Source organism: Uranotaenia lowii, chromosome 2, assembly GCF_029784155.1.
Source record: "Uranotaenia lowii strain MFRU-FL chromosome 2, ASM2978415v1, whole genome shotgun sequence".
NCBI lineage: Eukaryota > Metazoa > Arthropoda > Insecta > Diptera > Culicidae > Uranotaenia > Uranotaenia lowii.
In genome coordinates this window covers 253,057,873-253,071,866 of record NC_073692.1, presented here as the reverse complement: position 1 = coordinate 253,071,866, position 13,994 = coordinate 253,057,873, and the positions used below count along the sequence as shown (strand labels likewise).

Here is a 13,994-nt window from a genome sequence, read left to right as displayed (position 1 = left end):
TCCAAAATTTTCAAGTTTGTTAAAAAATCATTTTGTAAACCGGGAGCTGAATGCTGGTCTAATTTAAGAATTTCATGTATAATATGAATATTTTTATTCGGAGGAGAAACTTTATTTGGTAAAGAAGCATTTTCTTCCATAAACTTTAATAAATCTTCTAACAACTTTTACATGTTTTTTTTAAATTCTAAACCTAATTCCTAATTATGCAATTATTTTTAAAACGTCATGGCTGTTCTAAAAGTTGATTCTGATTTCTAAGTCTTGGTCAGAATTTTGATTTCGGTTTGTTCTTTAAAGTGATGATCTAAATAACGTCAAATAAATCTAAAATTTGAGTTTAAAAATCGGTTCGTTGAAAAATGAAATACAGCGAAGCAAAGCCAAAGTTATTTAAAATTTATTATTGTTATGGAAGATCCGAGATAGTTATCAATACTTTCATTGGAACCCTGCATATTTCTACATCATCGGTTGAACCTATTTTTGACAATTCTAAAAATCCAAAATTCACTGAAATACAGCTTATATGTCAAGAATTAAAAGTATTTTAAATATATTTTTTTGACTTTTTGAAATTGTTTTGTTTTGAAATATTGAAAAATTAGAATAAATTATTCACACAACGAATCTTATATCAATAAAATTGGTTAACATTTTACGCCAGGGAACCGCCAACAAACTACTATAATGTTTAACATTACAAATTTGCAAGTGAAAACTGAGAATTTATTCAACAAATTAAAATATCTCTTTGAAAAAAATCAAATAGATTAAATTCGAAATCACTAATTGTATGAAAATTTAAAATATGAATTTGTGATTAGAATTCATAGGAACTTTGACAGAAGGATCAATCTGAATCCACGATATATTTGAGACTCAGAGGTTTAGACATTATTTTTAATATTTCATTAGTATGGAGAAGAAACAAATAGGAAGGGTTACGATTTTGAACAGAATTGAGAATTTAAACTTAAATTTTCGTTATCGAAAAATCTTATTTTTGAAACCTTTTTTTTATTTTATCAGAAATCAAAATGAGAACTAGAGTGCTGAATCTGAATGCTTGTAATGAAAAAAAAATTAAAAGAAATTTTATAATCACATTTCATAGACACCATTTCGCGACCGATTGTTAAATTTTGTCAAATATTGACCAATTTTTTTCAATCCGTAAAATGAGCATTTTTGAATTAAAATTTGTTGGTTTATTTATTCTAAGGCCCGGAATAAAATTTTTCAAAATATGTTCAAAACCAAAAAAAATTAAGGCTTATTTGTAGATGTTCAAGAAAAAATTATAGTGACAAACCCTCGTATAGTTTTTTTTTATTATTTTTTATCTGGAAATGGCTGTTCGGAAAGAATTTCAACAAAGTTTAAAATAATAAATTTTTCCAGGTAACAATGGAAAATCGCCAAAATTTCAACGTTACTGCGCTGTATCGCTGTACCGTTATGAAAATGTATTGATTCAGAAGAAATAAAATCGCTTCCGCTCTTTTTTTTTTTTTTTTAATAAAACAACGAAAATCTATGGCGTTGTGAAAAAGGATAATAAAACTGAGTTAACATCAGGATGCAATGTATCTTAGCGATCACCATTATTTGTAGTAAGGATAAAATGAATTGCGGCTCTTTGAAACTTGGACATTTCTTTAATTTGCAATTTTTGGCTCTTCTGTCTCAAAAGGTTGCCGACCGCTGCTCTAGTCTTAAAATTGTCATTTATCATATCATATTCTTCAAAATGCTTCTATTCGTAAGTTTTGTGATTTCTGTGACCAAAATAAATCATTTCTAGCCGCTGGAGAAAGGTTCCATCCTAGTGACTGGCGAAGTTGCTTCACTTTGTGCATGGTTTCTTCATCAGTCTTCTATTCCAATCTTCTACAGTTTAATTTCCGCTATCTCAACTTTTTTGATTTTAAAGAATTTTTCTATTGTTTCAATAAAATACCTCAAACCGGGATTTTTTAGAAAATCCAGGCGCGTAGCTTAGAAAATACCTATAATATTTATATATAAGATTTTTGGAAACCTCGCTGGTGAACTGGCAATAAAACACTTCATTTTTCTTTGTCGGGAGTCTGTCGGAAGTCCGGACATCCGAAGTAAAATTTAGTAATTTAAATGCATTCGAAGCTTCAGGGATACTTTATCGGAGTAAATAAATAACGAGAAAATAAATGTAATGTTTAACATAAATTTTAGGTTTTACATCCAGACAGTCAGATAAACGGAATACATACTTTTTATTGAAATGATGCCGTTAACATCACACATTTAGATGGAGTAGAACTGTGTGGCGGTTGATGATTGTAGCTCGATTTGTCCCATTTTGAACTGTAATCGTTGTAACCACTTGAGTAATGCTTCCGACGCGTGGAGATCCTGATCGGTAGCGTTTGGCACGGCGTCCCGGCAATTTTGTAGGCGTACATGTAGTGTTCCAGACAGTTGCGTATTGGACGATAGCACTGGAGTCCACAAAGGCAAAAGCTTGGCCAGGATGGTGGAACGTGTTTCCTTCAAAGCTTCAAGCAGACTTAGAAAGTGTAGATTAACGCTTTCGGAAAGCTAGAATGACAATGCAGAATTTCAATGTTTAGGTATTGGAAGATTCTTTCAAGATTGTGTGGGAAGCTACATTTTTACCTTTGAATGTGATACAAGCTGCAGGATGCAGGGGGTAACTTTGGCCCAAAATTCAAAAAGTATACCCATCGTTATATTGTGAGCTTCGGATGAAGGTGTGGTTGCGCAAGCAATCTGTTCGAGATACACTGTCCATAACTGACACAGTGTGAATGCATGGAACAGGGACGACATATGCAGAACCGAGGTTTTAGATTGCTCGGCAAAACCAGCAAAAATGACTTGTATGTGATCTGCAATATGACAACTTGATTCCTGAGGAACGGGTTGAGTCATGCTATTGACCGGATGCTGCATATGGTAATGAACGGCAGCGCCATGTTGTCCAATATGGCCTCCACGTTTTCCCATCAGCGCAGTATGTGTCAGTGAGCCCATCAACAACCACGACAGAAGACGCATATGGCCTACACAATCTGTAAATTCTTTTGGCCTGAAAAAAATATATTGTATCTTTATGAACTATTGTACTTTATACCGTAACGCCCAGTCTAGGTTTTTAGCAAAAAGTTTTGTTGTTCGAGAAATTTGAGGATTTCTCACTTTAGAAAAGAAAAATCGATCTTAGGCATCAAAGGAACAATATATAGGTAGTATTCAAAGAACTTCTAAATCACTCTTACCCTTGTTGCAGCGAGGAAGGTGCATTATTAAGCCACGGCAAGTAACGTGATACTGCACGATTGTCTCTGGAATTTCCTCGTGACATTTCCAAGGCTAAATATTGCGCCACTGCACCTTTTAATACACCACCCAGAGTATCTTCGCTAAGACCTGACGTGATGCCACCATTTTTGAAGTTTTGCCTTGATGCAAAAAGAAACTGAAAACGAGAATTCATGATTGATATGCAGGGATGCATTTGAGTTTATTATTTAACAGTTACTTTTATTTTGCTAAGTGTGTGAAAATCGGCTAGAAACTCCATGATATCGTTCAAATAAGTTTGTCGCATATACTCCGCGATATTACAGCTGAATGTCGGAGCGGTGTCCGGTAAATCATCTATAATTCCTGAGGGCATTGCTCCTCCAGCATCTTGTAGCAGGATACCCACCAACAGCAGTAGATTTCCATCCGGTATATTGGTTTTGAACTTAAGAGCCTGCACTAATTCGAATACCATCTGGCGACATAACTGGAGTTTGTCTCTTTCTTTCGAAAATGCTCGATTGTTGAGATGACACAAATCGACCAAAACTTTATGTGTTAGTGTAAGATTTTGTATCGCGTAACTCAATATTTTTGAAAATGGCTCTAGAATGTTCTAAAAAGTGGAGGTTCTAAATCAGCAAGTGGTTCAAAAATAAGCGTAAAACTCTTATTACCTTCGAGAGTTGTGGAACCTTTAGAATTGAATTCATAATATGAAGCAGGTTATCTGCTTCGTCCAAGCTTGGGATGATAAATACTATACGCCGGAATAGACTGTCTAAGCCCTGGATAGCCGTTGACCAGATGCTTCCACTGATACTGTCGATCGCCAAACATTGTAGATACTCTGACAGATTCCTCAGAATCACCGTCAACATATCTACTGGTAAAGTTTTCTTCGTGTTCAAAGTTTCTACCAAAAGCTGCACGGGACTGGTTGGATTCAATTCAGTAAAATCATTCAAGCTAATGGCGACACTCTTGTAGAACTTCTTACGAACAGTTTCTAGAATAAGGAAAACATTGTTTAGTGATACGATAAAAAAGTTCAGGATCAGATAGACTTTTTACCATTAGCTTGTGTTAAGAATATTTGATAGAATACACCATTAGGTGCCAGTTGGTGTAGGACGCATCGAATAAACTGATGTGCAACAGACTGTGAACCTCCCGGCAGATGAGTGGTGCTTTCACATTGCCAAGGGAATGTTGAGTGGAGTGCCACCCTGTTGAAGAAAATAATGATACAAAATAAGGGATGTAATGCAGTTGTTTGATTTTTGTTAACTAATTCTATTGCGCTTAATATAGTCCTACAATGTGTAAAAAGGGGTCGTTTTAGAGGGTACTATTTGAACAGCCACATACCAGTGGAATTGGATGCTCCAATACTTTCTGTGGCTTGGCGTATCATTTGAATATCAAATCAGACATGTTTAACTAAAATGATCCCGGCTTAAAAAGCTTTAGATGTACTCACCTGGATACTATGGTCAATATGTCTGGTAAAAATGGTGCAGCCAAGGCCGGTTCTCGATGGATAAATGTTCCCAAAATTATGAGCATTATTCCCATTTCCTCGTCAGTGTATTCTTCTTTCAACGCGCCACACTCTGAGCATCGTTCGCAAACGCATTCATCTCCAATACGGCATGCACTCTATAATGTTTTCATTGGTAAAAATATTGTTTGAGAAACAGTTCAGATGACAACCTACCGGTTTATCCGAGCTATTACTACTTCCAGCCACGGGAGGTTCTTCGCAATCGGACTCGTCCTTGCTAGAGGGTGGCCACGAACCGGCATACCGAAGCCTACCGTCTGATGTGCTTATAGAACCAATAGCAAAAGGCCCGGTTTTCCTCAATCGTTGCCTCGGTTGACGAGTAACATGATCGCGGTTAGCTGAATCAGTCTTCAAGTCAGTTGAAACACTCCGCAGTGCCGTATTGTGAACATCATCACTGTGCGGAGGCGACTCTAGTGCCACTTGTTTTATAAGCTTCCTGGGTGAAGCACATCTGCTGTTGAGGGTAGTGTCATCTTTGTTGCTTCCGAGACTCTAAAGGTAAATTTAATGTTATGTTGATCGTTAAGTCACGAATTTTAAGAGAGAATGGATAGAAATTGCATAATTTAACTGTAAGAAAGTATGACTCAAGGACTAAAAAAATTGTTCACTCCTCGGAACGCACAGAAAAATGCATCGCAATCGGCTCTTTATTCGTTTGCGCACAAAACAATTACGAATAGCAATACCAACGATTCTACGACAGCGGATGCTATTTTGCTCGTATTAAGGCCGCCATACATTACACAAATGGCGTGTGCAAATTCTATGATGTTGTTTAAACCCTCCTAGAACTCCCCGATTCTCCTTCGCCTAATGACAGTTCCGCGGTTAAAAACGGGGGAATAGGATTAAAAACTGTTCTACGGGGTTTTAAACAACACGACCAGTTGGATTTTCATCTTTCAACCATTCCCCATCGATTCCAACATGTTACAAAATCTACACAGCAAAAAAAAAAAAATGTGACGATGTCCGATTCTTTCGGCTAATTTCGAAGTGGATAGTGCGACGTTGAAAAGCTTAAAAAAAAGTTAAGTTGATGGCGAGTGAAATGGATTCTAGGAAGAAACAGAAGGTTCACCACAATTGGAAGATGTAAGCCAATCTATGTATTTTCAAAGATTTCTGATTCAATATTACATCGAAATTCTGTACACAACACGGTTTATATCACCTTCTTTAAAAGACATACACCGTCTAAGCCGATTATGCTTTACAGACCGAATAAATTACGTGGACAAATTAAGATTATCATGTAACACACAGTACCGAGATGGGAATAGAACCCATGCCATCGGTGGACCAGCGACTACCGTCTTACCACTTTAACCACTCAACCACCGAAACGTACAACGTACAAGTACCGAGATCTCTTGATTATTTACTATGTGCAGTACATGGTGTCGCCATGATGCCACGCGCCGGATGCCAAACTCGATTAACTGCTTAATTGCTTCCCAAGCAATCAAAAGTCACATATTTACTTGAATGAAGGCATTGAAAGTTACATATTGGCTGACAAAGAGAATCAACTGCCCAATTCCCTTTAGTGAACTTTATAAACTCATTAATGAACTTGAAAGTTGTAAAAGTGATTAATATGTACGTTGTATGTGACTTGTTTTTCCCAATTCCCATTAGTGAACTATATGTACTCATTAACGAACTTGAAAGCTGCAAAAGTGATCTATACGTACGTTATACGGGACTTAAGTCACATAAAGGGCACAAAAGTGCTCAATACGGGATTTGGTGAGTCACATAAAGGGCACAAAAGTGCTCAAACGGGTATTGATAAGTCACAAAAAGTGCATTGATGTGCTTTCAAAATCAAATCACCTCTTCGAGTTTAAGTTTCAGTTAGAACAACATCTAGGCGTGGTCTCGTGGTAGCGTGTTCGATTCTCACCACAAAGGTCGGGGTTCGATCCCCAAGCCGGGCAAGTTTTTTTCAATAAGTAATTTTGTACTTGAGTGACCATTCTGACGCGATATATGTAGGAAATGTAGGAAAGAAGCAATTAAGCAATTTGTAGAGTTTGAAATCCGGCACGTGGCATCATGGCGGCACCGGTACAGAACACAGTAAATGAACGAGAGAAGGTGATATGAACCGAAGCCAACGGTTCAGTTGAGATAGAGAGAGATTTTTTTGCTCATTTTGCGATGTTTCGGAAGCTGAATTAAGAGGCCGCTGGAAGCTGAATAGAAGATTATTAAGACTTGTTTTGGAACTGGAAAGTATCAATAAGAACTTAAATTTTAAGCTGCATAGAACGTACTTCATATCAATGCACAGTGGTGCAGAACATCAATCTAGCTGTACGAAATTAATAGCGCCCAGGGATGAAAAGATAGACACTTGATGTCTTGAGCAACATTGTTCAGTTTTACATGAAGCATATTCTAGTATCAAAATTTTTGCCAAGGAGTCCACCGATAGCGAGATAAAAATGCTAACTTTTTTGTTTTTCAAATTAGGGCTTTGATGTCTTCGACAAAGTTGTTAATCAGATCAAAATACATAAGTTTGTTGAATATGTCAAAGTCCTATCACATCACCCTCAGGAGTTACAGTCAAAGTAAAAAAAATCTCTTGAATAAACTGCTTTTTGAACCTGACACGTTGTAGATTGGATAAAATGGTTCGCTGTCTTTGAAACAAAGTTGTAACAAGCCACGATCTACAATTGTCTCATACATTATTATGGGTTTAGAAGTTGCTGAAGCTCTATAGAAAGCATTTAGTGTATTTTATTGGCAATTGCTTTGGAAGGCTCGTCCATCGAAAAGTGCACATTTTCGCAACACCTCCTTTTTTGTGATTATTTTCGATGATAAACGGAACCATTTCCATTCAAAATTAGCGCAGAAATCGGTGGAACTAGTAGAGATTTGAATGATTGAAAATACACATTTTATGTAAAAATTACCTATTTTACTTATAGAAAAAACGTTAAAAAATTTAATTTATTCTTAAATTGTTGCAGATTTCTTTTATATATTTTGTTTTATTAAAAGACATTTAAATTCGATTTTTCAAATCATTTAAACCCCAAAAAAATGAATGGATCTGTTAAATTTGGTAGAGCACTAAATTTGTATTTGATATCATATAAATGAATAATAGAATTTTGTCATTACAATATAACTGCTTCAACTGATTCCAAGTAACTGTATCCAAGTAACCAATCTTACAAGCTATTTGCTTTTGTCTTTTCGTCGAGTCATAAGTTTCAATCGAATGTATATGCCTTTTAATAAAACAAAATGTATAAAAGAAAGCTGCAACATTTTATTAATCAATTTTTTTTTCTATAAGTAAAATAGGTAATTTTTACATAAAATGTGTATTTTCAATCATTCAAATCTCTACTAGTTCCACCGATTTCTGCGCTAATTTCAAATGGAAATGGTTTCGCTTATCATCAAAAATAATCACAAAAAAGGAGGTGTTGCGAAAATGTGCACTTTTCGATGGACGAGCCTTCCAAAATTGCCAATAAAATACACTAAATGCTTTCTATAGAGCTTCAGTAACTTCTAAACCTATCATAATGTATGAGACAATTGTAGATCGTGGCTTGTCACAACTTTGTTTCAAAGACAGCGATCCATTTTATCCAATCTACAACGTGTCAGGTTCAAAAAACAGTTTTTTCAAGAGCTTTTTTTACTTTGACTGTAACTCCTGAGGGTGATGTGATAGGACTTTGACATATTCAACAAACTTATGTATTTTGATCTGATTAACAACTTTGTCGAAGACATCAAAGCCCTAATTTGAAAAACAAAAAAGTTAGCATTTTTATCTCGCTATCGGTGGACTCCTTGGCAAAAATTTTGATACTAGAATATGCTTCATGTAAAACTGAACAATGTTGCTCAAGACATCAAGTGTCTATCTTTTCATCCCTGGGCGCTATTAATTTCGTACAGCTCGTAAAAATCTAAGAATTCATCAAATTTAAGCCGACCATACTCAAAAACGGGCGCGTTGAGACAAGTAGTTTCTGGCTAAGTTTATAGTATTTGAATCATACTTCAAGATGTGGTATTTAGTTTATGGATCCACTTGCCCCATTTTACCCTAGAAATTCGTGAAATTAAGGAAAAATAAAACTTGAAATTGCGATAACTTCGGTAGACAAGGTCGTAGAGACTTAAGATTTAGTGCAAAATGTGCGTATTGAATATCGCAATAAATGTTGTCAACATCATATTTATGTAAGTTCAAAATTTACAATAGTTAAGTACAAAAAACAAATTTTAAATATGTTTTAAACTAAAAGCTTTATAACTCTGCACTGAATAGAGATAAAGCTCTTGTTATTTCAGCTAAGTTTCATATTTTGATGATATCTACAACTTTGTAGAATAAATTTTGTCTCTATCTCTTCAAACAAAAAAGTTAGTGTTTTTATTTTTATCGTAGTAGGCTGTGACTAATTTTTGATACTTTCTCGTTATGGTAAACAATCTTACTAGTAAATGTTCTGAAGACATCTAATAGTTAAAATGAAAGACAAAGTCGCCAGGAAAAAAGTTTCATTTCAGGCCCTTTTGGACCACTTTGCTGTGCAATGATGGGGCTGAGTAAGCGTGTTTGTACCTGTTTAATGGGACTTTTGGTTGCTTGGGTTCTTTCCTACATTTCCTACATACATATATCGCATCAGAATGGTCACTCAAGTACCAAATTACTTATTAAAAAAAAACTTGGTGATCGAACCCCGACCTTCGTGGTGAGAATCGAACACGCTCCACAAGACCACGCCTATATGTTGTTCTAACTGAAACTAAAATGTGAAGTTTTGATGTGATTTTGAAAGCACCTCAATGCACTTTTTGAGACTTAGTAAATCCCGTTTTGAGCGCTTTTGTGCCCTTTATGTGACTTAAGTTCCTAACAACGTACTTATAAATCACTTTTGCAACTTTCAAGTTCATTAATGAGTACATAAAGTTCAGTCAAGGGAATTGGGCAGTTGATTCTCTTTGTCAGCCAATATGCAACTTTCAATGCCTTCCCTCAAGTAAATATGAGACTTTTGGTTGCTTGGGACTGCACTGTTTTATTCATCATATTTTTTTTAAGCATGTAACAAGTACATCACCAGAACAGGCGTGAATTTTACTTTTTTTTAACATAGTTTTATGACGATAACCTTGCGTTAACATACTGAAAATTCAGCGCAAAGTTAAATTTAGTTGCTAGAATAGTCTCAGAAAATGCAGATTGATAAAAAGCTCGAAAATTCTATGTTTCGTGTTTTATAAATAATCATGTTGATCAAAGTACCCCTAGTTTACGGTACTGAAATTATCCAAAAAATTTGACTTTTGGTCACAAAATCTCGAAGAGCCTAAACAATATTCAATCAAATTAGCCCTAATTTGGCATAAACGTAAGAAATAATCCATGAAGGCTGTACTGTGATCTGAGGACAAACAAAGAAAATAAAACAGTCTATGCACAAGTGTACGGATATTTTTTTTTTAAATAATTATGTGGACTCACGAGAAACTATGTCATAATCAATTTGCAAACATGAAATGGTAATTAGATTTAATGATGTACGGATTGATTTGCTTTGCTCAAACGTAAAAGTACTTATAAAAAATAAAATAAGAGAAGTCTGAAAACAATCACCAAATATAGTTTTGAATGATGGAAAATCTTTTGACATCATCAACTCAAAATTGATCATTTTTACATTTTACCCCGTTGGCTCTGAGGGCCTCATATGTATATGGTATTTGGTGGTATAAAAGTTTACAAAATTTAATTATGTGGCTTTTAAGAAAACTGTTGAAAATATAGCTCCTAGATAACAACATCGATGAATTTTCATGAAGGTATGAACAATGATCAAAGCAAACATATATCAAAACGTGTTCATCTCAGAAAATTACCCATTTCAAAAAGATTATTCCCAGTACAGATGGTTAAGATTGTTTTTTTTTTTTTCAATTCTATAAAATCTTATTTTTTTAAAGCTAAATCCGGTTAGCAAGGTACTAGCTACTTAGTTACCTATAAATTTAAAATTGGCGATATTTTGGGATAAAAGATATTTTTTAAAGCTATAAGGGAAAATGAGGATACTTGATATCTGGGGATTCTCGATTCCTTCGCTATATCTCGAAACAGGAATGTCTTACAAATATCAAATGTTCTAACAACAACAATGCTGTTATCTCAAGATGCTATAAAATTTAATTTTACAAGTTATTGAACTTTGTTTGAAAAATTTGTCAAAATGTGATTTGAAGATCTTTTTTTTATCACTTTAAAATGTTTCTCACTTGAAAAAATTATAATGAAAATATTTATTCCAATATGTCAACTGTATTTATCTAAAAACTAGAAAATTGCGCCTTAAAGTATGCAATGACAGGGGATAGTAGACAAACTTTAAGAACTCTCTTTGCCTGACACTTATGTACAAACTGTGAAATGAGAACTAATATGGTGAAAAACAGTCAACGGAACTTTTATCTTTGGATTTTACTAGATTTTTGCGTAGGGTCAGGGCACCCTGAATTAAGGATCAAATCTCCTTTAGTAAAGCATCAAGTCTCCTGTAACTTAAAAAATATTAAAGTTTTTTTAGTCTCACGAAAATGCTTCTAGTTCATCTACGAGTTCATGTATCGTTCTAATTTAGGAGCATATAAACATGAAATTAAACGCTGCCAGAAAATGCAAAAGACGGCGCGTTGCTAAATTTTCCCAAAAAGATATGATGAAAATAAGAAAAGGGGATGAAGTATCCCCATTCTCCCAGAAGTTTTCCAAATGAGTACTTACATCTGACTTATCGAAACTGTCGTGTTTCAGGTGGCTTATATCGGGAATACTGAGAGCCTCGCGAACTCTATCTGCCAGGGCCGAGATGCCTTCCTTACCATGTTGACCGATAGGCAGCAAGCGTTCAGGGGTTGGTATTTCCAGCTGAGCAATGCTTCTTGGACTTAACAAACCTTCCGTCGATTCTGTTGCTGGAGGAATCATGAGATCCATCTTTGATAATGGTGTTTCGGGCGATGCATAATTGTTAGTACAACGTTCAAACTGTCTAAGCTCATTTCGATGGGCAGTCCTTGAACAGTTTTCTTCTGAATTGTTTTGAGACGTTCCGCTGTTAGAAATAGGAGTACTGGCTGGCGTAAGACTAGGTTCGATAACACGTTTTTGGCGACCTAAAGTTTTCTGTGTTGGAGACACTGATCTCTGTTCAGTCCAGTTAGCGGAAGTCTCCTGTGTATTTGATAATGGTTTCGCTTTTTCTTGGGATGTGTTCTTTTTGTCTCTAACGTCCAAGTCATTTCCTATAATTATTTTAAAAAAGTTGAAAAGCAAAATCACCCATAAATAAATGAACATATCTTGCCTTTAGCTTGAATTTGAGGTGCACACACCGATACTGTTGATTTGCATGCTTGGGCATTGGATGTAATTTGTGTCACCACTATGGCCTTCTGAACATTTGCCGGTGGATTAAGTATGGCTTGAGCCTTTGGCTGTCCAAGCATTGAAGATGTCACCATCATCCTTACTCCTTCTTGAACGGAGCATTTTGGTTGCTGAGAGGTTTTGTGCGATGATGTTGACATAGCTGTGTTGGAATCTTTGTCACCGCCACTTGCGGAAGAAATAAATTTGTGTAGTTTCTTGGATAGTTCCGTCTTATCATCGTGATCTCCAGCTGTTATTGTAGAAACAGCCAATTGGGCGGTTGCAAAATTAGCTGTAGTCATTTTATTTTTCGTTCCATCCGGCTTCATTGGTGAACATATATCGTCACAATTACCAGTATCGTCGAAAGAACCCTTAAATATATTAACGATCGGATTGAATTGATTAAAGCCATAAACATGATACATACCGGCGCGCTGCTCCCCTGCAATGTGTTGTCAGAAATATCGCTTTCCGGTATTGCAACAAGTTCTGATTCCGTATCACTGACCTCAAGGCTCGAATCGGGATATTTCCTAAATCCAAGGGGGTTGCTTTTAGCTTTGAGTTTCGAAGAATGTGCATGTCCATGCGAAGGACCCTCTGACGGGAATAGTGGACTTAATGGAGGTGTTTCTTGTAACTTATCATCCTGCTCAGTACCAAGTGAAGGTTGGCTTAAATCTCGGGATCTGGTAGATGGAACATCCATTACAACAGTTGCTGGTATTCTGCGGCATTGATGGAAATGTGAATCAAGCGAATTGATCACTAGTCTTACCAAATTTTGGATTTGGTCTACATATGGCGGTTGGTTATATTGGTATTTGTATAAAATAACCAAAAGCGCCATCATCCAGTTACGCCGCACATGACATTCCATAAACCATAAGGAATAATTGTACGCAATTGTTGGCATTGACTCAGTTCCCGTTTGAAGGAGTCCGTTTCCTTGGTTTGGAGCGTACAAGAGAACCTGTATTACGGTGGGTAGCAATATCCATCCCATCAGATGATTTTGATCCAAAACCTGTGGAAGGTTTGCTATAAAAGAATTAAACACAGCAGAGGTCCTTAAACGTGCCGGAGGTATATGGAATATTTTTTCAGTTTGATTATATCCCAACAAAAGGTATAGATGTCTTAGTACAATTGATTGCTGTTTCAGCATTGGCTTCTCGTCAGTAGGATATGCCTGGAAAAAGTAGAAAGTAAAATAGTTTTTTAGAAATTTTTAAGTGCAAATTAAACTTCAAAACATACCAAATCAGGTCGTGACATAAACTGCATAAGAAGAAACACCAACAGATGAATTGTTTCTTTATCAGCTTCCTCTAGGTCAATTACGCGATACAAACATCCGGAGAGATTGAAATCATCTCCAGGGCCGCCAATGGAATGGATGTGTCCATCTAGAATGAGGGAATAACAATCAAAATGCAAATTTAATCGTACAAGCCGTCCTCGATTCTCCGAAAATATAAGCATGGCATGAACGAGTAAAGTTTAAGATAGAGGAGATTATTTATACAAAGACCATAAACTATTCTGAAGAATAAGAAAATAGTTCACATACCAGATTTGCTGTTGAAGGTAGACAAGGGCATGCTAGTCGTGTGGCCATTAATAATAAGCAGTATAGTG

General features: G+C 35.8%; 1 protein-coding gene across 2 annotated transcripts in view; it reads right to left on the bottom strand.

The window, feature by feature from the left end:
* Nucleotides 1-2,195: 2,195 nt before the first annotated feature.
* Nucleotides 2,196-13,994, bottom strand: part of LOC129741414 (protein unc-79 homolog) — a 43,917-nt gene continuing 32,118 nt past the window's right edge. For both annotated transcript variants that reach the window (XM_055733136.1, XM_055733137.1), the window contains 12 exons: nt 13,614-13,762; nt 12,781-13,545; nt 12,286-12,724; nt 11,703-12,223; nt 5,033-5,377; nt 4,796-4,974; nt 4,387-4,541; nt 3,990-4,321; nt 3,548-3,928; nt 3,285-3,484; nt 2,662-3,094; nt 2,196-2,583 (listed from right to left, as the gene is read on the bottom strand). In XM_055733136.1, the coding sequence (XP_055589111.1) occupies nt 2,290-2,583; nt 2,662-3,094; nt 3,285-3,484; nt 3,548-3,928; nt 3,990-4,321; nt 4,387-4,541; nt 4,796-4,974; nt 5,033-5,377; nt 11,703-12,223; nt 12,286-12,724; nt 12,781-13,545; nt 13,614-13,762 (4,193 nt within the window). In that variant the 3' untranslated portion in view covers nt 2,196-2,289. The remainder of the gene's footprint in view (nt 2,584-2,661; nt 3,095-3,284; nt 3,485-3,547; nt 3,929-3,989; nt 4,322-4,386; nt 4,542-4,795; nt 4,975-5,032; nt 5,378-11,702; nt 12,224-12,285; nt 12,725-12,780; nt 13,546-13,613; nt 13,763-13,994) is intronic.